This window comes from Thermobia domestica, chromosome 4 (genome assembly GCF_964235325.1).
Source record: "Thermobia domestica chromosome 4, izTheDome1.hap1.1, whole genome shotgun sequence".
NCBI lineage: Eukaryota > Metazoa > Arthropoda > Insecta > Zygentoma > Lepismatidae > Thermobia > Thermobia domestica.
Genome location: NC_137457.1, coordinates 282,770,086 through 282,797,376, shown reverse-complemented (window position 1 = coordinate 282,797,376; position 27,291 = coordinate 282,770,086). Strand labels below are relative to the sequence as shown.

Sequence of the window (27,291 nt, the reverse complement as noted above, 5' to 3'; positions counted from 1 at the left end):
TGAGACAAAATAAGTCAATGGCGTGGGTTCATACCGCTACTCCAAGCAAATCTAGGAGGACCCGTCAAACTTTGCGAGCGAGAAAGATTATGGCCACCTTGTTTTGGGATCCTAAGGAAATCTTGCTTGTCGAATTCATGAAGCGTGACAACAATCAAGTTTGAAATTGAGTGTAATATTTGCAAGAAACTAAGAAGAACCATCCAGAACAAACGTCGTGGTCTGCTAATATCTGCGGTTTGTTTTGGCATGACAACGCTCGCCCTCACAGTGCTCGGCGAGCAGATCTTTTGCGCCAATATATATATTTGGTCTAGGAATTAATTCGTGCGGGTGGACAAGAGATGGCGCAACGAACGGAGCGTCCCACAGTTCCGTGTATCCACACATGTGTTGCAAACCCCTGTCATCGCGTATCGTTCGTAGTATAGGGCAGTGGATTAAAGCGTCAACAACACCAGTTTGTAGTTAAGTGAACATGGCGCAATTTGTGCCTGATAAAGTGTTTTTGCGGGGTGTCCTGCTGCATTACTTTAACATGCAGAAAAGTGCGACTGAAAGTCATCGTATTTTGGTGGAAGTGTATGGTGACCATGCTCTAGCTGAGCGAACGTGTCAGAAGTGGTTTGCACGGTTTAGAAGTGGTGATTTCGGCTTGGCAGACCAAGAGCGAGCTGGACAGCCAAAAAAATTTCAAGACGAAGAATTGACAGCATTGCTCGAGCAGGATTCGTGTCAAACGCAGGAACAACTTGCAGCAGCATTAGGCGTTGATCAAACAACAGTCTCCAAACGCTTAAAAGCCATGGGAATGATTCAAAAGATGTCACATTGGGTTCCACATGAATTGAAAGACAGAGACGTTGAAAGACGAAAAACCATTTGCGAATTGCTGCTTCAACGACAGAGCAGAAAGGGGTTTCTGCATCGAATTATTACGGGTGATGAGAAGTGGATCCATTACGAGAACCCTAAACGAAAAAAGGCCTGGGTGAAACCAGGTGAACCAGGTCCATCACAACCAAAACGAGATATTCACTGTGCAAAGGTTATACTGTGCATATGGTGGGATATAAAAGGTGTGGTGTACTATGAGCTGCTGCAACCGGGTGAAACTATGAATGGAGAACGTTATCGACGACAATTAATGCGTTTGAAGCAAGCTCTGGCCAGAACACGACCAGAATGGGAGAACAGACATGATAAACTTATTGTTCAACATGATAACGCTCGCCCACATGTCGCAAAACCGGTCAAAACCTATTTAGAAAATGTCGGATGGGAAGTTTTATCCCACCCGCCGTATTCACCAGACGTTGCTCCTTCGGACTACTACTTGTTCGATTGCATGAACAACGATTTGATTGGACAGCGGTTTACTTCTTCAGAAGATATCGAAACATGGGTCTCTGATTGGATCGCTTCCAAGGATGAGGACTTCTTTCGCCACGGAATCCGTACATTGCCTGACAGATGGGCGAAAGTGGTGGCTAGCGATGGACAATATTTTTCTTAAGGTATCTATGTATTTTGTGTTTGTACTACAGCTTCAATGTGTGCGTACCAACCGCACGAATTAATTCCTAGACCAAATATATAAGGTGTAACAAATATATACACGGTCAAACTTCAGGGGTTGATTCCGTATGGCAAAACAAGTAAAAAGTTTATATGACTATATGTTCGGAAATGCATGAATACGGACTTACAAGCGTTACCCGCCTAACGCTGGGCCTGGAATTGACGAATGTGACTGTCACATTCTCTCCACCACTGTTTCCCCGATAATGAACAGGGAGTCATGCGTGATATATCAGTGGAAACAATATGGGCTACAAATTCCAACAAAGATGCGTTTGTGCCTGTTGTATTGAGCTGTGGAAAAATAAGAAGAAAAACTCAAGTTATAAACAAAACTTCGTGCGTTTATTTCCTTAGCGTAGTGCCAACACTGCCACCAGTGACAGTGACAGAAGCACACGCAAGAATTCAATCACATAGGTACACCAGGCATCATCATAAATTATTATTATTATTATTATTAAAAAAAAATGCAAGAGCTACAACCATTTACAGTAAATGTGCTGCCATATATATATTTATGTTCAAGTATCATTAAGTAGTACGTTAGAGTAAATGTTCAAAATGTCTCCCTCCGGTCTGAATGCAAGCTTCAACGTGTCGCCACATATTCATACGCTTCCAAGTTCCAGGGTTATTCCGTACTTTCTGGCAAGCTGCGTCATACGTATATGGAGCGTTTCCACAGTATCCACACCAGATTTGTAGACTGTAGTTTTTAAATTTCTTTACAAATAGTAGTGCAGAGGATTCATATCTGGTGAGTATGGGGGCAAACTAACTGGTCCTTTACGCCTAATCTGTCTGTCAGGGAACACTACATTTAAATACTGGTGTGCTATAACACTGAAATGAGGGGACATCCCGTCGTGTATGAAATGCAACGATGGACGCAATGTCAGGGTCAGGTTTTCCAGTGCATCCAGAATGTGGGTTTCCAGGAATTCTCGATAGTTATTTCCCATAAGTTTCTATGGAAGTATGTACGAATGTACGGGCCTAGTAAAGTGTCATTGATACACTCGTTGTTCTCATGCATTACCATCCACTAACCGCTATATGAAGTGCATATCGCCTAATTCTTCACGAGTGTACATGTTGCACCCATGTACATTTGTTCTACAAACCATTGTCCAACGATAATCATGTATTCACTTGTTCCACAACCACGTCGTCGTCTTTCCCACAGCACTACTATTACCTAGACTCATGCTAGGTATTTGTACCCCTCTGCGATGCCGGTGTGATTACAGTAAGTTTGTGTCCCTAATATCTGTGAAAGTTTAGTCCAACAGCTTATAGGTCCGGATATCGCGTCTACAGCTTCACACGCCGCTTGATAGAAGTTATGCATTTAATTTAAGCACAGGTACTCGCGAATCTTCGACTAGTACTCTTATGGAAGTCATGTTGCTTCCCATAACTGACAGCAGGGCATCTTGCATTCAATATTTCCCTATTTCTTCACTGGTTGTACAAGGTAACCAAAAAGTTCTTGCCGTTTTAGAACAGTGATAAACAAAGATCAATACAGTGGACGGTACGTACTCATCTCCAAAATTGTCACATGTCTATAAAAATGTTGTTGTAGGAATATAATTTGATAACGAATTCGCCCGGTATTTCTTATAATGTTAGTATGTGTATAATTGACAAAGACATGTATGTGGCAAATTTCATGTCAAAAGAGCAGTAAGTAAGAACAATAAAACGAAAATAAAACTTTCTTGTCCATTTAGCAACATTTTATTTTATTCATTCTAATTTTCGTATTTATAATTCTTTTCCTTTGAAATTTACCACAAATATAAATTTCCTGATTATACACATAGTATCAGTATTAAAAGTACCCTGCAAAATCATTATCAAATTATATTCTTACAGGAAGATAGTTATATATACGTTACAATCATTTTAAACATGAGTGTACCTGTAGGGTTCGAAGTAATTTCCTTCAGCATTCAACACCTTTGGCAACGTTCCTGTGGCTACACATTACCCTAATGATAAAACTCGGAACTCGGCGAAGAAGCCCGCTCAGTTATTCGATTTCTGTGGGCGAAACATGTAACCGGATCTGAAATTCACCGGCAGCTCATAGAGGTTTACGGAGAGACTGTAATGTCTCGTCAGCATGTCGCGGAATAGTGTCTAAAGTTTGCGACTGATAGAGAGAACGTCACCAACTAGGAGTGCAGTGGCCGACCTAACACGGCATCAACAGATGTGAACACACCTCGTGTGGAGGAGCAGATTCAGGACAACAGGAGGATAACGCTGCGGCATCTGATGGCGGAATTGGGAGTGTCGTTCGGAAGCGTTTGTCACATTGTGCATGATATTTTGCAGCATTGGACAGTGACAACGTGGCTGAACACGCAAGGATAAGATTTTTATCAGGAGGGAATCTTCAAAATTATCGCACGATGCGACAGGTGTCTCAACCGATATGGAGACTGTCGAAAAATAAACTAGTGTATGTACTATCTGTTGGCTGTATGAAATATATCGTCGCTGCGCCTCGAAGAACCGCTATGTGACATTTTTGTCGAAAATGAGTTATGAGGTGCAAATAAACCTGAAAGCTGTCAGGTACCGACCCATATAATGTGAGAAGTGAATATTCAATTGTTTCGCTACAATAATGAAAAAATAATAGATAGAAATTAAAGGCTTTAGGTTCTCATCACGTACGAATTGATTAATGTATACAAAACCTCTATGTGCTTATAAAGGCGCAATAGACACAAAAATAGTAATATAATATTGTTGAAGTACGCTACAACAATGTCCAGTGCATAATATACTCAGAACCAATTTTATTACATTTTTCAAGTGTTTCCGTGTATTTGGCAAAATTTTAAGAGTTTGGAATGTTTTTTGCTTCTCCTGAAAAGTTGTGATTTTAACACATAGCGTTCTTCGAGGCGCAGTGACGATATGCACGTTTCACTGTATGCTTTGTAACCTTACTTTCTGATCACCCCTCTGTATTAACATCAGGCACGGGAAATGTTAATCGGTTTGATTTTTTTAATTTTATTTATTTATTTATTTATTTATTGTTTTTTCCAGATAAATTTACATCACTCCGTGAGCAATTGAACGAATTTAGCGGATTTGTAGTTGGAGTTAAGGATCGTAACATGCGAACGCAAAGTTATCGAAACCCTTTCGATATTCCTCGACGATCTCTGCTTGATCAGGTTGTGAGAATGAGAGCGAATTTCTTACAGCCGTCGTTGTCGCATATGAGACTTCAAGACGAAGGTAAGTTAAAATTGTAATTTAGTTATTTTTTATTTTATTTTATTTTAATTTTACCAATGGTGGTATATTGTAGTCTGTAATTTTTTGAGGCCGTTTACTGTATCTCTGTCACTGCTCTCTACTGTATCTCTCTGTCACATAACTATATTTGGATAGTGACATCCGATAATGGATCATACGAAAATTTATACGGGGAAAGGGGGAGGAAGGGAAGGGACATGAACCTTACAACCATGTTGCAAGGAGAAAAATTACAGAATCTTAGAGACGGAAGAAAATAAATATTTTGAATGAAATATGAAGTTAAGGGGGATTTCGAAGTGAAATAGTATTAACTGAAGTAGAAGTAATTTTGGATAAATCCCTAAAATAGAAGGTAGTAAAAGTAGAATTTGTGGACGATAGTTACTGTAGAAAGACTTAAGGGAAAGATCAATGTCTAGTACTAGTCTAAATAGCCACATCCTCGTAAATTACTAAAGAAGTAGAATAAAATTATAAGAAAATAGCAAAAGCCATAGAGAACTGGAAACGATTGCATATGCAATTGTAATGCGAGCCTGTAATATTGTTTGGGTGAAGGACAAAAAGTATTGTAGTAGGCAAGTGTAATGTGGAGGGAATATATGAGAGGAGAGAAACTGATCACGTCGTTAGCTGGGAGCAATTGTGAGTAACCAGCTGAAACAGAATGTAATGAAAGTAAAACTTAAGTAAAACTTAAAGTAACGTTATGATAGATAGTAAGACTTAACGATGTCGAGTACCTGCACCATCTTTTTCTTAGCCCATTGGTTTATATGGGGAAGTATTCCCTTTTCTTTCAAGTGAAGTGGACTTGAATGGGTTGGTTTTACTGATACCTTCTTCAGCCTCATACTTTAAGTAAAATTTCGCAGGGTGTTTCAAAACAACATCGACAACGCCTGGGAAGTGATTCCTGACACCCAGATAAGACAAAAAGTGTAGACCAACTTGAGAGCAGAAATCAATCGTTTCGAAGTTACAGGCTGCCGGAGGTAGTTGGTGAATACTTCAAATTATATGCCCGTAGCCAAACTCTTCTATAAGAATTGTTGCTTGAGTATCGCAGGATTCTGAAACGTGTTTTTGGATAGCGCATATATTAGTTCCTAAGTGGAATCTTGACCTGACTACGTTAGATCCCATAATTTTGGAGCTATGGACCGTTAACTCCGAAATGACGGATTTTTGCACCCAGGTTGATCTATACTTTTTGTTACTTCCCAAACGTTATCGGTGTTCTTTTGAAACACCCTGATATATATATACACAAGGGTTATCGCAAAAGTCACAACTTTTTTTTTTTATTAAAAAAAATACGAGAATGGGGATGAAGCAAAACATTTTGAGATGTGCAAATGGAAGGTTAGTACATATGTAAACATTATATGTAGGAAGTTGGATGAATATACACATCCCCATGGGAATATAGCACGAGAAAAATGAATATAACGAATCATTCGTTTCATACATGTTTTACCTTGAATTGCAACATTTCAAACGATTACAAGCACAATTACAACTATGCGTGTATGTATACACTCTCTGCGTAATGTGGATTGGAAGTATCCGAGCATAATTGTAATTATTGTATTTGTAATGGTTTGTAATGTTGTAATTTAAAGTAAAACACACACAAAATGAACGATTTGTTACACTAATTTCTCTTGTGCTATATCCCGATGGAGATGTGTATGTTCATCCAAGTCCCTACATTCAATGTTTACATATGAATTAACTTTGTTTGAATATTTAAGGATTTTTTTCTTTGTTTCCATTTCCGTTAAAAGAAAAGCAACAACCCTCATATATATATATATATATATATATATATATATATATATATAATGTGCAAATTCATTTTACCAAAGCAACTACATTTAATTAGATTTGAAGATGAGAGAATAGAACAAGATTCGTTGATTCGTTTAAGTGCTTAGATAATATTATTAATGAAGATCTGAATTGTGAACGAGAATCAAAAGCCAGGATAGGAATAAAAATCACAGTTGTTGGGCTGTCAAATAAAGAGCTACAGAAAACTCGTTAAATGTGTAAAGTATTGTACAGTAGAGGTGTGGACACTAGGAAACAGTGCTGAAAAGCGTTTGTAATAGTTCAAAATCTGGAAAAGTGGAGAAAATTAGCTGAGTGGAATGAAACACTAATGCAGAAGTACTAGCATTTGTTGATAGGGAACCATAGTAGAGGTATTTAAAAGACAAAAGACATCTTACCGTACATCTTTGTAGAAAACATTTCGAACCCAAACTGTTTCACAGCTTTTCTCCCCTCTTTTTCAATGTGGCTCTATTAGCTGCACTGCTAATAGGGAATATGTGATGTTGATGGGAATTTTTCTTCTCTACAAATCCTATACCTTGAATAAAAGTCCTTTTACAATAAAAATCAATGTAAGCTCTTTGCATAGTACCAAATTATGAAGGTCAAAGTTGCTAAAACTGTTTCTCTTTTTTACTTGATTGGGGTTTAGCACCATTCTCAGCACTGAGGCTATCACAGACGTGGACCAACATATTAAAGTTTATCCGAAGCCCCTTACTTTCAAATTTCAGGACTGTCCCAACAGGAATCGAACTTGGGACCTTGTTCACCAGACTCGATCTATCACCACTGGGTTCGATTCCCAGCGGGAGCTCATGTCCACGTTAATCAGTAGGTCCCGTCTTATATAGCCTCGCTGCTGAAAGGGACGTTAAACTCAAAATCAACTCAATTCGATCTATCACCAGGCCAGCGGGGAGACCTGAATGTTTCTTCTGAAAACGTATTAAAGCTTAAAAACGTTTCACACATGTTTCGAAATAATGTATTTTCAGAACTTCAAACATATGTGAAACTCTCTTAACGTTGTAACGGTTTATCAAAAGAAATATTTTTAGCAACTGACCTTCATAATTAGATAACGTGGAAATTGCTTCCATTAGTTTCCATTTTAAAAGCTATTTTATTCGAGGTATGGGATTTTACAGAAGGAATATTCCGATCAACATGTCATACTTTTATCAGCGAAGCATAGAAGTCACATAACAAAAAGTCGAGAAGAGCTGTAAAACAGTTTGTTAAAAATATTTGCTATGAGGCGCGTTCAGAAAGTAAGTTTCTCTTGGGCGGTAAGCACAAAGAAGACCCAGTGGCCTTGAAACATTTATTGCTACAGATACAGCACAGTGGCAGTAATAAGTGTGTCTACTCACACTCTTTATGGTCACCAACGAGGGTAATCTTCTTATAAGACTAGCCTTACACTTTTGGCTGGTCCGTATAACAGAGTGACACTACTTTTCAGCATACTCACCACTGGAATTCAGATACTTATCATACCGTGGAATCAACTTCCGTATTCTGATGTCGTAAAGGTCAGCTGCCTGGAAAGTTTCTTCGGCACCCACCTGCCATACCATTTCTTGATACCCAGATGAGTCGTAAAAATTTCGTGCAACATGAATCGAGTAATCTGTGGAAACTGACTGGTGAGTTGCTAAGTGCACGACCATCTCTCATGACACAATACTTTATGAACCTGGTACGGCACCGCATTCTGAAGATCCTTCGCTTCACGAGAACTGAATTCAGCATCTAGTTCCCACAGATTTCCCAGATCTCTGTTGCACGAAATTGTCACGATAACCTGGGTTTCAAGAAATTGTGCGCCAGGAAGGTACCGAAGCAATTGACACTGATTCCACTTCCGAGCTCCTCGTGGCTAAGTGGTTAGCGTGTGCGCCATTGGCGTGGGACACCCGGATTCAATTCCCGGCGGGAGCTCATGTGGTTGGGATTCCACGTTAAACAGTAGGTCCACGTCTCATATAGCCTCGTTGCTGAACGGGACGTTAAACTCAAAATCAACTCCTGATTCCACTTCCAAGCATTTGTCTTTCATGACTGAAATTCAAAAATTTTTTCCCATGTTATGACAAGTGGCTGAATTCCTATGGTGAGTATGTCGAAAAGTAGTGTCACTTGTGCTTTATCTATAGTAATAAATATTTCAAGGTCATTGTTTTCTTTGTGTTCATCGCCCTAGAGAAACTTACTTGAGGATTGTAATGTACCGTTATGTCGTTATTGATAGCAGAATACTTGAAGACGGTGATGCTATTGATATGTTATTATTTGCAGATCAAATACACAGTATGCCTGTTGGTCAAATGGGTAATTACCAAGAGTACCTCAAACGAATGACGCCGATGCTTAGGGAGATCGAGTCAACCCCAGTTAGGCAGCATATGTTTGGAAATCCATTTAAGATAGACAAGGTAATTATTATTTACGAATTATTCATACTAGGTAAATATTTTGAAATTATATTGAGAGGAAACTGTGACAATTATCTCAAGGCGTATAGCAGCTGGAGAGTTCGGAATCATTGTTAATCCTCCGACGGGCGCATATGATCTGGATGAAGAGCAAATATTTTCATCTGACAAATTTCATTGAATGACACTGGCCCTACTGTAACTTCCTATTTTAACGTCATCTATATGGTAGCCTCATTGTTGTTCTTGCCAGTTCAATGTAGTCTGCAGTAGTGAACGTCTAATCTGTGAGATTACTTGCACCCGATCATGTAAGTTTACATTACTCTCCACACGAATGTATGAGAATAGGCCATAATCCTTGAACGCTATTGGTTGTTAAGAGCCTGCCTTACTAAAAATAATACAAAATTTACCATTCTTCTTTTGCTTGATTATTCATCAGTGAAAGGAGATAATGAAATGCAAGTTACCACAATCATAGATAATGCTATTCTACAACAGAAAATATGAACCTGAAGAATGTTCAGTGTTGCCATTCATAGAAATTACAGTGTTGCCAGAAAAACAATTTCCCTAAAATCTAAGTTATGACAGTGAGTAGAGGAATGAACTCAACTGCATTTGATTACATATCATGTTGTTTTGGTTTCTTGTGAACTACTTTTTAATTAACATTATTATTTAGTTTTAATAACTGTATGTTAAAACTATTTTGTTTATTACAAACTAAATACAACTATTATTTAAAAAGTAGTTCACAGGAAACCAAAACAGTATATGTAACCAAATGCAGTTGAATTTGTTCCTCTACTCGCTGCCTTAACTTGTATTTTAGGGAAATTGTTTTTCTGGCAACACTGTAATTTATATGGATGGCAACACTGAACATTCTTCAGGTTCATATTTTCTGTTGTAGAATAGCATTATCTATGTTTGTGGTGACTTGCACTTCATTATCTCCTTTCACTGATGAATAAACAAGCAAAAGAAAAATGGTAAATTTTGTATTATTTTTAGTAAGGCAGGCTCTTAACGATATCTTCTATGTAACGCCTTTTGTGAGAAATAATCCCAGAGATCAATTTGCCTTTGATTTAATTTCTAAACATTTTATTCAATTACGTGGCTGGTGAGCAACAAATTTTTGATACCATTGGGCGCAAATAAATGACAGGTTAACTACATTAATATTGGGCAGGATTCACTGTAATGAACTAAAAGACTACTAAAACAATTAAAAACATACTACTTGGCGTAACAGCCCAATTTGTGGGTCTAAGCTTGCTCTAGCGCCATCTGTTAGCGACTGGCTGAACTACGTCCAGCCAAGCGGCGAGCGAGCTGCGACGCCCTGTCCCTAACAGGTACATCAGGAGCTTTCTAGACCTTACCAAAACAATTAAGTTTATTTACATTATATATTGTAAACTAAATTCGAAGATAGAACGTTCATTAGGATAATAAAATTACATTTTTCCCTCTGAAATTGGAGCTTCTTTTAAAAAAAGAAAAATGGGAATGATTAATAAATGCCTAATTTGAAAAAAAAAAATATATTATTCTAATGAATATTTAATTCTTCAAGTTTTAGTTTCTAGTATAATTTAAATACATTTAATTATTTTAGTACTCGTTCAGTCCATTAGAGTGAAATTGACAAATATTAATGTTGTTAATCAGACGATTAGTTGCTTCCAACGGAGGATGTAGCTAGTGAGAAACAGGTTTTAGTCATCTTGTTCCTTATTTATTTGTTTTAGTTTTATATTGCACCGGAAATACGTTTAAACTCTCCTCCATGTGCTGCTACACCATAAAGCCAAAGAATTTTAGTAGTTTATTAAATTTTAGTACTATAATCATTTTGTATTGAACAAATGATATGATGGTTTCAGTGATGCCCCCCCTATGTCTATGACGCACCTCCCCAATTGTCTATCCATAGGTGTTCTTCCATGAAAAAATCTTTTCGATTAATTTTTACACCCCTTCAAACATATTTATATAGATTTTTCAGTGACTATATAAATATAAATATTTCAGTGACGCAGTTTGCGTCATAGCCCCCCTCTGTGTGCACCCCTGATGGTTTTACCCAGTAACAATGAATATTTAAGAGAGGAAATGCATTATTTTTAATAATAATGAAAAATAATTAATAGGTACTTTGATTACCTAAGCAACCTATAATCAATTAACAAATGCAAAAACTTAAGATTTATAAGACTTTACAATTTGAAAAGTGATGAAAAGTACTTGAAAGTTTCTCCATTTGTTTCTTGGGTCAAATGTCAGTTGTTGAGTAGTCATTACAATCTGAAACTGAGAGTTACGTTTGCAGTGGCTAAACTGAATATTGTTTTGTTTTTCCAGCGAATGATGGTAGACGAAGCGGATATAGACTTGGTTGGTGGTGGCACAGGAAGTCATGGGAAGGGCAACAAACGTTCTGCGGAGTCTTTGCCAAGCTCTCCTCGTCCAAATAAAAGAAAACCTGGTCCTATTCCAAAAGATGTTCTCGTAAGGAGACCAGCAACACCGCCGCCCACACCTCCTGTTCTTACGCCAGAACTTCCACTGCCACCCATCTCAGCAGTACAATCCAACTCACATTTACCTGCGTCATCTCCCAGTGATACGGATAATATTGGACCACCGAAGCTCACTATGGTCAACGGAAATGTTGGTAAGTACATTTGTGAAGGATTTCTCATTATACAAGAAAGAATCAAAAAGTATAAATATGGAACTGTAGTATATTATGTATTTGGTATTACACTCAAGTTCCACGTAGTCGCTATTGCTGTGCGAACGTTGTATTTATTTCAGCAGGAGTCTAAATCATCCATGCCGGTCACAAAAAATTCTTTCTTAAACTCATGAGTAGAGACCGGATGTTTAGGCACTAAAAACCTGGAAAATAGGCAAGCAAATAGGCACTAAAAATTAAAAAGAATAGGCACTAAAATGTATCTCGAAATAATAAAGATAAATACTCAATACTATTAAAAAAATCCAAGTCATAGACAATGTTCAAAGAATATAGAAACATACTTGTTTCTTAATATCTTCTTGTATTGTATATATGAAAACGAAGCTTGTTATGCATTCCATATATACTGGATGAATCTGAAAGATGTGCACATACTTCGGGAGGTGATTCGTGATATTCAAGAGGACTTTTTGTGTTCTTTTCATGTCACGAATCACCTCTCGAAGTATGTGCACATCTTTCGGTTCCGTTCCAATTGTCAGGATTCGATTTTCGATTCTAAGTTGGCACTACTGCCACTCTTACACGACACGGAATTCGACAAAATACAAGAGAACTTTTTGTCTTCTTTTGATATCATTAACCACCTCCGGAAGTATGTGCACATCTTTGAAGTTTACTCTCTCTCTCTCTCTCTCTCTCTCTCTCTCTCTCTCTCTATATATATATATATATATATATATATATATATATATATATATATATATATATATATATATATATATATATAGTAACGTACCACGTGCTTGTGTTTACAAACACCTAATATACGTATATATGTGTATATTTATGTTATATAAATTATATAATTTCCCAATGAAGGCTTATTTTAAAGAAAGTGCATAGAATAGGCAACATTAGGCAGTAAAGGTCGAAATAGGCAAAATAAAATTGGCATAAATCGAAACTATAACCCCCCCCCCCCATATAAACTTGAAAACGTTACTTTTGATCATATCTTTAATATTAAAGAATAGGCATTTTGCCTAACATCCTGTTTCTACTCATGAGGCAAGTAACGGGGTTGCCACTTGCATCACTTGTGTGTCAAAATTGCCCACGAAGGCTTTCATTCAGGAGTCCTAAAAGTCGATACCCAGATGGGCTAGATCAGGACTGTACTGGGATATGTTCGAGAATATTCCAGGTGAAATCTTTTGTGTATACATGACTGTCCGACTGTATGTGGTATCGCATTGTTGTGCGATAACACCATACCTTGTCGTGGTGTTTCTGGCATATAGTGGTGGCTAGGTGGTTAGAGTACGCGCCTTTGGCGTGGGGGACGCGGCTTCGATTCCCGGCGGCCATGTGGTTCGGATTCCACGTTAGTCAGTAGTCCAAGTCTTATATAGCCTCGCTGCAGAACGGGACGTTAGACCCAAAATCAACTCAACTCTGGCATATAGCATGTTTAAGTCTGTCCATAGGTTGGCTGTAATGGTGGTACCCTGTAGGCTGTCACAAAACATAGTTGCAGTTTTTTTTTTTTTTTTTCTTTCTTTACTTGAAGACGTTATTTTGAATTTCTTAGTTTATGGAGACGAATGGTGTTGCCACGTCATGGTCTGCTTTTTGTATTGAGCTGTCCACATGGTGAAAGTTTTTTATTTTTCTTTCCGTTTAAGTTCGACATCTTTTACTGATTTTAGTTTATTCCAGACCATTGGTGTAGGTGATTTATTCTAATCTAACAACCAAATTAGATTAGTTCTCATATGATTAGTTTTTCGTGAGCTAGTCCAAGATTTGGCCATTCCCTGGAAGGGATTATTAAAAATATGTAATTAAATTTGAAAGTAAGGACACGCGCAGTTAGTGCAAGATGACACTGAGAAGAGACGGGTTGCATGTGAGTTACCGCGAGCTACCGATGAAGGCGACAGTGTTTGCCGAAACAGCAGAGTACACTTTCAGCACAATTTATAGACTTTTCTTTCTTTCTTTTTTCAAATGCGTGTTAATTTATACTTTTAAATATGTGCATATGTAACTCAACAGTAAATGCTTATTTGATTAATTGGTCATATTATACAGCTGATTGTATAGAAATAGTTGTTCATGTTTCTTAATCATTACTACTTAATTACTATTTGATTCAATAAGATGCATATTAAATACTTACTAAAATTGTACTTACCCAAGAACACCTTTCTATTTATCTAACCATGTACTTTTCAGCAAATAATTGCCTAATATGTCTTGTATATGCCGAAAGCCCAGAACTCAAAATCCTAAATTCCGTAAATGGCTATGGATGACAAATCTAATTCGTGTTCCTAATCCTAAGTAAACATACGTTGTAACAAATCTAGTCCATATTATTATTTTCTATGGCTTTAAAAGGTATGATCTCAGTAAAACTTTCAGTTCATGTAAAAGGATTGATTTGAGATTTATTCCTTATTTACAACAAAGATAAACATGAGGTATACTTACCATCATAGTTTTCTGAAAGGACTTGTGTTGAGGATGGTAACAGCTATTTGCCGAAATGTACACAGTTAAATAAATAATAGGGTGTTTTATTGGTAAGTACAATTTTAATAATTACTACTTTATAGTTAATTTTCTCATTCCAGATGAAAGACCACCTGGCCACAAGGAGAGGTCTCGTTCTCCGTCTCCACCTCCTCGGGAGTTAGTTATTTCTGAATTTATTAATCATGTTGATGCACTGGGAACAACGCCACCTGATCTTGTGAATCATGTAGAGGAGGAGAAACCAAACATCGCGACGCTAAATAGGAATAACAACCACTTCTATGAAGAACCTCCTGTTATAAATGAGAACAAGTTGACTCAAGCTGATCTCGTAGACATTAGAAAGCACAATCTTCAAGTACGAACGCAAGTGTACAAGGAAGTCCGGAAGCCTGGGAGAAGTAAGTATAGCTTTAAGCATGTTTGTTAATCGTACTTTTTATATTTATTGCATTTTATTGATATTTTAATGTACTATTTCGTTGTCCCTAACACCTTCCTCAGTAGATAGTCTTAAGCACGGAAGTTCCTTGGTTCGATTCTCAGCCGGAGCTCATGGTTTATGAATCCCACGTTATAAGCTGTAGGTTAGGTAACAATAATAAAAGAGGCACTCGGCCAATTGGCATAATTTAACAGTTCACCTAGAAAATTGTCCGTTTTCATGCCAATGAGAAAGAAGTAACCTTCGGTGATCTAGCCCAGTGGTTCTCAACCTTTTTTTGACTGACGACACACTTTACTGACTTCCAGGACCTGGCGTCAAACTTGTTCGATATTTTTATAATAATAAATAATAATAATAGTGAAACCAATTAGTTTTTATAATGACTGTATAGCATTGGACATTACTGCTACCACTGGAGGAGTTGACTGATACAGTCTTTCTCGATTTTAATTAATTAGTATTACATTCTTTATGATTTTTAGATTCTATAATTTCGCGATACACTTTAGAGAACTGCATGATATAGCAGTGTGTCGCGACACATCGATTGAGAACCACTGATCCACCCATGCAAAGCTATCGAATATATTGAAACATGAAGTTTACTGCGGAGCCATCTCTTCGAAATATATGAAACTATTTTACAAAATCACGAAATCTGCCCAGTCGAAGACTTGACTTTTAGGAATCCGTAAAAATTATACTACAAGATTACTTTACGTTTTTCAAGGGGCATTTTGTCCCGTTTCTATTTTTCTCGAGACACCGGACGAATTCTGAAAAAGAGAGACTACCCTGTTAAAAACGAGACATCCTGTCACCTCACTGTAAGTTCATGTCTCATATAGCCTCGCTGATAAGAGACGCTAAACCTCAATCCCACTACCATATTCAGCAGATCGGAGAAATTTATAGAAAATCCACATCAATTTTCAGAATTTCCTTTTGCACTAATTACACAACTCTTCATAAAAATCTTCTGGGTAAGTTTTCCACAGTAATAAACAATTTCAAAAGAAAGTTATTCTAGTGCAAGAAATTCACATTTTTATAGTAGCAAAATAGGACAAAGTGCAATTTTGAGAAAGCTGGATTGCTAGTAAATTTTCCTGTCTCCTGAGGAAGGTGTGGAGGAACGTCGAAACAGTATCACTCAGTAAACAATATGTTAAACTGTTATAAACATACGTCAGTAGATATGCTTCAATAATTCTTTGTTAATTTTTTATGATGAGATCAGTGAAACTCAGATAAGTAACCCGAACTCGTCCCCGACTTACGTAAGAAATGCATTTTGTGTAAAATTTTACGTAACTTGAATTTTACAAGTCGAAATTGTAAATTACTTAAGTGTAACTTTGTAAGAAACTAGAATATTTGTAAAGGTAACCAAGAAAGTTCTGTCGCTTTTTGTGGAGGTCTGTGTTCAGTTGTCCTCATACCGTGAGATGAATGCAAATGGGGATAAGGTGAAGGTCAGTTGATGGTGTGGGTATATCCAACATACTACGTGGTTGTGGCAGTTCAGTTACACCCTAAGGACAGAGTGAACATGGATCTTCAGAGCATCATAAGGTTGTGTGTTCTGTACGAGTTCAAACTGGGGTCAAATGCCGCTGCAGCGGGGCGGAAGATGTGCCAGGCCTTTAGTGAGGGTGTCGTGACTATGCTGACATTACAGCGGTGGTTTAAGAAAGTTTAAGGATGGTGACGAAACACTCGAAGACTCACCACGTGCCGGAAGACCAACATATGTCCAAAATGATCTTCAGGTAGCAATTGAGGCGAATAGTGGTCAGACATGTGAGGAACTGGGACTGCAATTCAGTGTGAGTGGAGAAACCATTCGGCAGCACCTCCATCAACTTGGGAAGCACTACAAGTTGGGTCGATGGGTCCCACATGATTTGACTCCAGGCCAGAAGGCAACGCGAGCAGACACCTGTGTTTGTTTGCTGTCTCGTCTGAAGAAGGAGCCATTTCTGGACAGGGTCCTGACGTGATGAGAAGTGCGTCCTGTACGAAACTCCACGGCGTCGTCATATTGGTTAGCATCCCATGAATCGGTTTCCAAAACAGCCGAAATCAGCACTGCACCAGAAGGTCCTCGTGTGTGTTTGGTGGACTGCTCGCGGCATCGTACATCGGGAACTGCTACCAGCTGGTCAGAGCATCAGTGAAACTGTGGACTGTCAGCAGTTGAGCCGTGTTCAAGAAAAACTCAAAACTCGGGAGCCAGCAATTCTGAGTCGCGAAGAGGTTCTCCTGTTACAGGACAACGCTTAGCTCCACTTGGCTAGGATGACTCGGGAAACCATTCTACACCGTGGATTGGAAACACTATTGCATCCGCCATACTCCCCGGACACTGCACCGTACGATTATCACCTGTTCCATTCCTTGGACAATCACCTTAGAGGAAGCCAGTTCAGATCCCAAGTGGAGGTGCAAAATGCACTTGATACCTTCTTCGCTTCACAGTCTACCAAGTTTTACTGCGGTGGAATCTATGGCCTTCCAGAACGTTGGCAGAAGGTCGTCGATGCTGATAGGGGCTATTTTTGATTTACCAGGTACGTCTTAGGTGGCATATCGATGTTCGAAGGTGGTCGGCTAAAAAGCGACAGAACTTTCTTGGTTACTACTACTACTACTACTACTACTACTACTACTACTACTACTACTACTACTACTATTACTACTATTACTATTACTACTATTACTACTACTACTACTACTATTATTATTATTATTATTATTATTATTATTATTATTATTATTATTATTATTATTATGTGTGTGTAAGCATTAACAAATTCGACTTACGTGAAGTTTTACACGAAACTCATTACTTACGTAAATCTGGGAAGGATAGAGATTGTGTATATTAAAATAAGTTCAAACATTGGCCGATATTGGTCAGAAAGCAGATGGTAGTTTTATACACTATTAATGTTGCAGAGATAGTCTTCGATCACCATATATTGACAGATGCTAAAAGCTTTTTTCTATATTCCTAGAAAATCCTACATTGCCTGAATGTCTCGAACATTTAGTAGAGAAGTTCACTTTAAGATTTCCTTTCAGGGAGAGTTCTATCCACTGACAATATTACTGCATACCTTGAGGCATAATTATTCATAGAAATCTGTCAAACTCTTTTGAGCGCAATGATTTCTAAGAAATTATCAATTCTTTCCCGTGGAAAAAGAAAAATCAGGGCGTGAGTTCCGTTCTATCGTGTGTGTTTGAGTGGACATAGGTAGCAACTTACATACGTCTTACAAATTTAATGACCAACGTGGATTTGACTATAAATAGACAATGATGATAAGTAAAATGTAGAATAGTTTCCTGCTAAGGTGTAGAATAGCTGTACTGCTGTTAAGATACGATTATCATCTTAGGGGAGACTAGGGAACACGAGTCTTCAGTTTGGGCCAAGATTTTGTATCTTCTCTCTCGCCTTTTCTCCTTCTTTTTCCCCTTTTTCTCCCCTCTATTTTTTCTCTCTCCCTGCCTTTTTATCTTTCAATCTGTCATTCATTTGTATTTACAAACAGTCATCTATAGTCTGTTGAGCATAACCATTGGACGGTAAAGGTTTAATTTCATTGCTTATCAATAAACTTAAAAGTTCGTTACTGAATTCTCTCTCTCTCTCTCTCTCTGTTTTGTTTTGTTTGCGAATTTTTCGATTTTGAGTCCCCCATTCGATAGAGCATCAAAAACTTGAGAAAGTGATGGAGTTTTTCACGTCACTCTGTTCCCGAGATATTGACCAAACAAGTTCCGATTTCGGGAGATTTCAGGAGTCACGTCTCGGAAACCATAAGTTATAGAGAGATGATATTGCTGTTGATCAATATCTAAGAGAATGGTAAACATTTTGGTACTAAGTAGTAACCGGTGGCCACTGGCCAACTGGCCACCGTTCTCCAGATATTGGCCAAAAAAGTTCGAATTTTGGGAGATTTAAGGAGCCATTTCTTGGGAACTGTCAGTCATAGAGAGACGATATCGCGAATTCTTCAATTTTGAGTCCTTCATTTTGTGCATGTATCTTCATAAAACAACATATGGTAGAACGTTTTAACAGAACCTTTAAACAAAACATATGGAAAAAATTAAATACTCAAGGAAATTATAAATGGATAGATACATATATTACAAAAAATGTTTAATGAGCATAATAATAATAAAGTTCATAGAACAATTAGTATAAAGACTGTAGAAGTTAATAAGAAAAATTAATTCTTTTTAAGTTCGTTCTGGCAATGATCTCTGGAGCATTCTCAACTGGTTTTCTAATTGATTATTTATTTATTTTCAGATTTTAACGTTTTATTTAGCCATCTTGATAACATGAAAGGAACATTGGATATTCGGGTGACCCTTCTTCAAGAAGTGATTCAAGAATCTCTGCGATTCAAGCGTAGAACTCTCGCTGGCTTATTAGAAAACTTTCTTCAAACAATGATCAAAGCGGAACAATCTGAAAGCGGTTCAAATTTTGTGTCCAATAGCAACGTGGGAAGATAGTGCTTTTGAATAAATGAAATTTAAAAAGGTCCTGTGCGAAATGAAAGTTTATCAGTACAGAAATCAAGGGATCAATATCATGTTCATGAAACAAATAATTAAATGTTCAGCCTGTAAGTGTTACAGAGGACTGAAATTTATCAACGTGTTTCTGGAAGTGTTTTTTCGCTATGGCACATGGATGTCCTTGGTTTCAGTATTTTGTTTTAAAAATATTGGAGAATTTCAGTAAACAGTGATATTTTAAAGACTTCTGTATAAAGAAAGAAAAAAATAGTATGTGTTTTTGTGAACGTTTCAAGGAGTGAAGCGAATTATGAATTTCTATGTTTATGAAAGGAAACAAAAAAAACTGTGCAAATAGCTGTGTTTGAATCTCCTTGATTGGTTGGTTGATGTCGTGTGAGTTTATTACCGACAGTTGTAGAAATAAGTACCTTGTTAAATAAGACATTACCTATAATTTAAAAAAGCATGTATATATATATATATATATATCTTTTTAATTCAATTAATTTTTAAATTGGTATAGAAAAATCACAGAACTATATATATAAATATATATATATATACATCAATACATATATATATTTTGTTTGAAATACGGTTAAAAGAGTATGTTAATAAAAAAAAAAAAGAAAAAAACACCAGCAAACACTGTTTCCAATGTGTATGCCTTTTGTACCGAGCTTTAACGGATGTGCCATCAGCGGATGGGATGATTTTTGTGTGAACCAATTGAAGTTTAAGATCGTAAAAGAAAAATCTGTGTTCAACAACCATTGGTGCTAATAAAATCTCTGGATGAACTTTCTCGAACTGCAGATTGCGAAGAATGAGTTTTTTGCTTTGTTATAGAAGTTAACAGGGCAATTAGCTATAGTTTTCTATGATGTGAAATAGACCTTGAACAAAATCATAAGAAAAAAAAAATCTTGTATTTGATTATTTATTAAATCAAATCTTCTTTTATTTAAATGTTTTTCTTTTTTTTTAATAAGTTTTTTGTAAAAGCTATAAGCTTTCTGTTAAAAGAAAAAAGAGAAACATTTTAAGCGCCATGTGCTTATATTTTATGCACATTTCGTGATATAAAATAGGTCAGTGAACACTGCTGACTCCGTAGGAAAAAAAAAAAGTATTTTTGGGTTTGGCACTTAAAATGTCAAATTAGGTAGAACAATGATAAATTGACCGCTGAACTGGCTGAGAAGTTGCACTCCTGAAACATATGCTGACCACTAGTAATGGGAATTACGATTTCTTTCTGGTATTCGATTCCTTTGAATCCGTTGAGTAAAAGGAATCATAAAAAGTAACGACTACTTTTGTTATTTTGATTCCAAGGACTCGTGTGTCCTTCTGAAGCTCTGATTCCCTGTATTTAGTTGCCTTTTGGGTTTCTTCCCATCATTCCTATAATTCTGAATACCCGTACTCAAACACGTTTGGATTATAAGACTTTTGGTTGTTAAGTTGCCGTGTCGAAAAGAAAGGGAAGGGAAACAGTTTAGCTTCGTCTTCCTGTTTACGAAGCGTGCATAAGGGAGAAGAGAGAGAACACTCAACATCAGGGGCGCCCGAAGAAAATTTTCTAGGGTGGAAGGCATGTCCGTGGTTGCTATGTTACGTTTGGTATTTCTGGTATTTAGTTGATACACGTGGTTTGCTATATTACGTATACATTGCCATGAGGCAGGGAGTCCCGGACCCCCCCCCCTGCCCTTCCTTCGGGCGCCCATACTCAACAGTCAGAAACAAGCAGAAGAATGAAGCAAAGATGGTAGTGTTTTTCTCTCTCTCTCTTCCTAACGCAGAGGCACTATAATAGTCCATTTGCTTCCAATGTGTTTTTTGTTCACTGTTTCGTGTGAGTTTTCCTTACCAAGTATTGTCAAGCTGTTCAATGGAATTGAGTTGATTGCAGAAATCATAAATCTGACTTTGCATCTGAATCAAACTTTTTTTTTTTTTTTTTTTTTTTTTTTTTGAGTCCTTGAACTCTTATTTAAGATTTCGAAATGAATCCGAGTACTTTTGAGTTGTTTTCTTGAGTACGGTACTCCAAGGAACGAATATTGAAGAGTAGTTATTTTGTAACGACTGAGTAAGGAACGACCCATCACTACTGACCGCCCTGTGCTGTCAGTTTTCTACAACCAGTGATTATTGTCAGTAGAGGATGCTATGGCGTGCTCTGTATATAATTGTAACTAGTTTGTGCATAACTGTTAGGAGTATTTGTGTTACAGTTAGGAGAATACAACAATAGATACAATCCCCAAGTTTCTTTTATACAATACACAATCTACCTAAGTTCTTTTATACACAATACACAAGCTACCTAAGTTTTAAAACACAATCTACCTAAGTTTTTTTTATATAATCTAAGTTTTTAATACTCAATATAACTAAGTTCTTTATACATAATACACATTCGACTTAAGTTTTTTATACACAATATACAATCTACCCAAGTTTTTATACATAATACAAATCTATCTAAAAAAAATTATTCACAATATACAATCTACCTTTTTTTTTTATTCATAACTAGCTGAACCTGTGCTCTCTACACAGCGCATCATTCGCATATGAGCATAAATATCCTTCTCATTACTCACAACATCTGTACATGTCCCTTTACAGATACAAGTGAAAGACGTCTAGGGAGATTTTATCGATTATTTCTCAATATCGCACCGTTTGCAAGATTTGAGCCTACTTCTGGTTGGAGTTTCTAATTCATGCATGACCAGTGTTTTCTTTCTTCTTGCATGCAGTATGTAATAAGCAAATACATTACATACACAATTAATTATAGTGGCAGTTATATATGGTGTTCATTGGGCAAAACACTCAAAAAAATAAAAGATTCATCTTACACTAGAGAAATGATTATCTGTCCTTTTTCATTATTATTTGGCCATGAAAAAAACGCCTGAGACATATGCAACTCCTATATACAACAGTTTGGTGTTGGAATATATAATGCGTAGGATATGATGCTTTTTTTTTTTTTATTTCAACGCTTCCAGGGTACCCTTAAAAATGTAATAAAGAAATAATGGCCAGGTTTTTTTTTTTAAATATATTCAATTAGAACTGGAAAATCTACGCAAAATTTCCAATCGATCAGTGAAAACGTCATCTTTCTAGAGCCTGTAGTTTCCGAGATCTCATTGTCGAAATGATTGACCACAAACATATAAACGTCCACAACATATAGTTTAAAAGAACTCAGAAGATGAAAGCACAATTCAGCTGCATTGATTTTAGAGAAGGCTTATTAAAATATAAAGGCTTTGAACAATAATTTTAAAACAAACTTAATGAAAAAGATCTATTTAAATAATTTATTTAAAGTACACAAACTCAAAATGTTTGTCTGTTAAACGTGAAATCCCATATAACCGTAAATGAAAGATTTGAAAGCCTAAGTTATAGGTTGGAGCTCAGTCGCTTTAAATTGCTATTGTAGCATTTTAATAGATAGATACACAATCTACCTAAGTTTTTTATACACAGTACACAATCTACCTACTTTTTTTTTTAAACACTACATAAATAACCGATCTTTTCTAGCTGAATAGATACTACCTGCTATTATTGACAATGAATGATATATTTTTAGCTCCATAAAAATTAGGTTTTAGTTTTCAATTTTTTCGAAAACTGCGCATGGAAATTTACCCTCGAATATGTAATTTTATTTAGCTTTATGTCTATTTATCGACTGATATGTATGAACTTGAGGCATTATTTTAGTTAAACAGAAATTAGTGTAGAGGCAATGTTAACTTTGGTCTTTTTGCATTACACCATATACTCCCTCATGAAAACTTTTGAGAAAACAGGCAATGTACAGTGCCTGTTTTGCTCATGTGCTACAGGTGTTACGTGTAAAGTAAATGGTTTGGAACAGAAACAGGCACTTATCTGGGAAATAATACCTGTTTTTGAATGTAATAATTCTTGTCCTGACATGAAATCACATGTGTGCACTGTATATTGACTGATCAGTACCTGTGCGACGCGCATGTACATGCAATGTTCAGAAGAAAATGTTGCGGGTTGCAGACATGTGCAGATCAGCGGATGTAAGTTCATGTGTAGCACGTGGTATTTAGTGAAAACGTGTCTGCGTATGTAACGGTACCAACACATACACTGTACTCCACCGATATTGTAAACATGTACATTGCGTTCCAGGCCAGCCGGTATTTCAAATATTGAACGAAAATTTTCTGCACATTACATATAATGTGTTCCGTTTTTTAACGTGATTTTCAGCTATGCTGATTTTCGAAAGAAATCTGCTGTGAATATTAGCTGTTTTTTTCCCTGTATTGCCGAATGTTCATGCAGGTTTCAGAGAATTGTTCATCTAGCAGGAGTTTGTCGTTTACATGTCTGGTACATGGTATCTTTTTAATACGGAAAATAGGATTTCCAGGTAGTTTGTTTTAGCAGTAAAGGGTTGTATAAACATGAACTGTACATGGTATGTACTGACAGCATGTATTTGCAGGTTACAATGGAAACAGTACACTGTCTGAAATATAAAAGAAATATGTCCGGTAGACAGAATGTTTTAAATCCGAGAAAAGGCCATTTTCAGATGGGTTTCTCATAAAAAAAAAAAAAAAAAAAGGAAGCTGTTTTGTTATTAGGTTTATATGTTGCTTGTATCAACATCATGTACATGCAGTGTCCAGCTACATGTTGCTTTCGAATGGATTCTTGAATTTCCAGCAAAACAGACTCATCTCGACAATATTGGAAGGCTCACTGTGTGGGTAGAAATTTGCAGGTGCGAATTTATATTTTCCTGGACCAGCAGCAGATACTGGTATGTTTAGAAACACTGTGTTGCTGGAAATTCAGTCTTGATTCTTATTCCTTCAGCAAAATTTCGAACTCAAGTTTCATTCAACGGTGTACACATTTTATAATTACCACAAAATAGCTCTCGAACAATACTAGAATAGCACTGGTCTTCTTCCTTTTTACATGCAATGTTCAGCGGATAATCAGCTGCTGTTGAAGAGAAAACACGTTAAGATCAGTTGCAAAACATGCAGTCCACAGATGTTGCATTCGGTTATAGGTACAAAACATGTGTTTTTCAGGTACAAACCAGATGTTCACTTCTTCCTTGTTTACCTGTGTTTTTCCGTTTCCAGGGATTGAACACGCAATGTTTTTAAAAAACATTAGCACATGATCAGGCGTAAAACAGTGTTTCAATTTCAAGGGTTTTCCAAGCGCATGTTGTACATGCGCATGTACGGTACATGTTTTTTTCTGCTGGGCTGTCATGTTAATGGCATAGTGAAGAACTTGGTGAGGGTACACTGCAGTATCAGTGTCATCTTACTTATTTTTTTCTAGACATCCTTTCAGAAGACAGTGATGCAAATTTCGTAACTGTGAATTCCTGTCCGAAGTCATGAAATTTTTCGATTAGACGCAAAATTTCCCACCCAACAAGATAGATACCGTAAATTTACAATACCTAGCAATAAATAAGTTTGAAAAATATCGCTTTAGAGGTGCTATGACGTACAGTTGAATTCATTCTCGGTGTATGAAAGGCATTATATATAATTATGCATGATAAGATCACAAACAAAATTTTAAAATATTAGGTGCACTTTCTTTTAACAAACATTATATTTTCTTTTATGGTGTGGAAGGGGATATTAAGTTCGTCAAGAAGAAAAAAAATATTGGCCTTAACACGATTCTTGTGTTGCTGTGCACCACATGTTCCTTGCCACAGAAAAGATGCAGTACGTTTTGCAATTCCTCTACATTAGCTTGATGTTTCAAGTCTTTTGTGTGTTTCTGAAGTTCACTTTTACCACAAAAGAGCTCAATGTTAACAGGTCTTACATAGATTTGGTTCGATTCTTAACACTGACTGCAACTACACGTTAAATTGTAGATCCGAAAGCCACCCTTTGTTAAACATCGCTTATTACCGCTCATCTTAATAATATATATAAGTTCACCGAGAAGCAAATGTTGCATTTCTCCCTTTCATCCTAGCGCGAAACAAAACTAAACACAGCTGTGACACGAAGGAGCTACTTCAAAAAGAAGTAAGCTATACTTATGTGGAAAACAACTTCATAGATGTGTGCACCAAATGATAGAAGTATGAAGTATTGTTACCACGCGGAAAACTTGGTCTATTATAATATTTGCCTCCCTCTGTTCGCTCTTTCGTATCATGTGTATCGGATGGTTTTGATATTTCTTCTGATCATTAAAACATAGCAATGATAGCTGTGTGCGGGAAAAAAATACCCAAAAAGCACCAGATAACGGTCTTTCTATTTGTTTTGGAAACAACAACCCCATTTCACGTGTGCGAAAGAAAATGAGCAGAGCGAGATCAGGTGTTTACTCACGGTCAGTTCGCAGCAGGAGTCCATGGTTAAACATTTGGCTCGCTACAGGGGTGCAGCCAAGGGGGGGGGCGCATCGGGGCCGGGCCCCCCAAATGGTTTCCTGCCCCCCCAAATGACCAGCTTTTAAAACATCATAGTAAAATTATCTCGCTTCATTCATTTAAAAGTAACAAATTTTATTGACAATTAATAATTTATGGTAAAATAGTAAGGAGAAATATTGTTTTTTTCCATACCGATCGAAAAATAGTATAGTATATCTTCCTTATACCGATCGAAAAATAGGATATTTTTTTTTTGTGACAGCAGATTACACAATTTACTGTGATTTATATGCTTTAACAAGTATATTTTTATATGCTTTAACAAGTGTTTTAAAAGACAGAGGATGGAAAATTTGGTGAGAAACAATGATTTTATTCAATTTGGATTTCATTCGCTCTCTTTTATTTCTACTCAGTGTAATATTTTTTTTTTTTTTTTTTTTTTTTTTAAAGTCACGAATAATAAATATTTTTGTCAGGAAACCGTAAAGAAATTAAGTGAAATTTCAAAGAAAATCAATCTTGTGTAGATAAGTTCTGTATACAAGGTCTTAAATTTAAAGGTAACCAAGAAAAGTTTTGTTGCTTTTTCACCCACCACCTTCGAACATTGATATGTCACCTAACCTGGAAGATCAAAAATAGTCCCCATCAGCATCGACGACCTTCTGAAAACGTTCTGGAAGGCCATGGAATCCATCGCGGTAGAACTTAGTGGGCCGTGAAACGAAGAAAGTATCAGGTGCATTTTGGATTTTTACTAGGGATTCGAACTGGCGTCCTCTAAGGTGATTGTTCAAAGAATGGAACAGATGATAATCGGATGGTGCAATACCCAGGGAATATAGTGGTTGCAATATTATTTCCCATCCAAGGCGGAAAATGGTATCCTGAGTCATCTTAACCACGTGGGACTTAGCGTTGTCCCGTAAACGAGGACCCATTTGCAATTCAGAAGCGATGGCTCCAGAGTTTTGAGTTTTTGTTGAGCACAGCTCAACTGCTGACACTACACAGTTGCATTGATACTCAGACCAGCTGGTAGCAGTTCCCGATGCACGATGCATCAAACACACAGGACCTTATTCTGTTACAGTGCTGGTTTCGGCTGTTTTGAAATCGGTTCATGTGATGCTAACCAATGATGACGGCGCCGTGGAGCTTCGTATAGGACACACTTTTTATCACATGTCAACGCCCTGACCAGAAATGGCTCCGAAACAGTAAATAAACACAGGCGACTGCGGCGTTGCCTTCTGGCCCGGAGTCAAAATATGAGAGACCCATCGGCCCAACTTGTAGTGCTTCACAAGTTGATGGATGTGCTGCCGAATGGTTTCACCACATACTGAATTGTAGTCCAAGTTTCTCTTTGTACATGTGCTGGTCTTCTGGCACGTGGTGTTTTCGGGTGTTTCGT

The 27,291-nt window shown here is 37.0% G+C and overlaps 1 protein-coding gene across 1 annotated transcript in view; it reads left to right on the top strand.

Annotated features, from left to right (window-relative positions):
- Positions 1-20,380, top strand: part of IntS6 (integrator complex subunit 6) — a 128,811-nt gene extending 108,431 nt beyond the window's left edge. Inside the window, exons 10-14 of the mRNA XM_081756020.1 lie at positions 4,657-4,851; positions 9,022-9,158; positions 11,535-11,847; positions 14,517-14,819; positions 19,200-20,380. Coding sequence (XP_081612146.1) covers positions 4,657-4,851; positions 9,022-9,158; positions 11,535-11,847; positions 14,517-14,819; positions 19,200-19,408 — 1,157 coding nt within the window. The 3' untranslated portion in view covers positions 19,409-20,380. The remainder of the gene's footprint in view (positions 1-4,656; positions 4,852-9,021; positions 9,159-11,534; positions 11,848-14,516; positions 14,820-19,199) is intronic.
- The last annotated feature ends 6,911 nt before the right edge of the window (positions 20,381-27,291 follow it).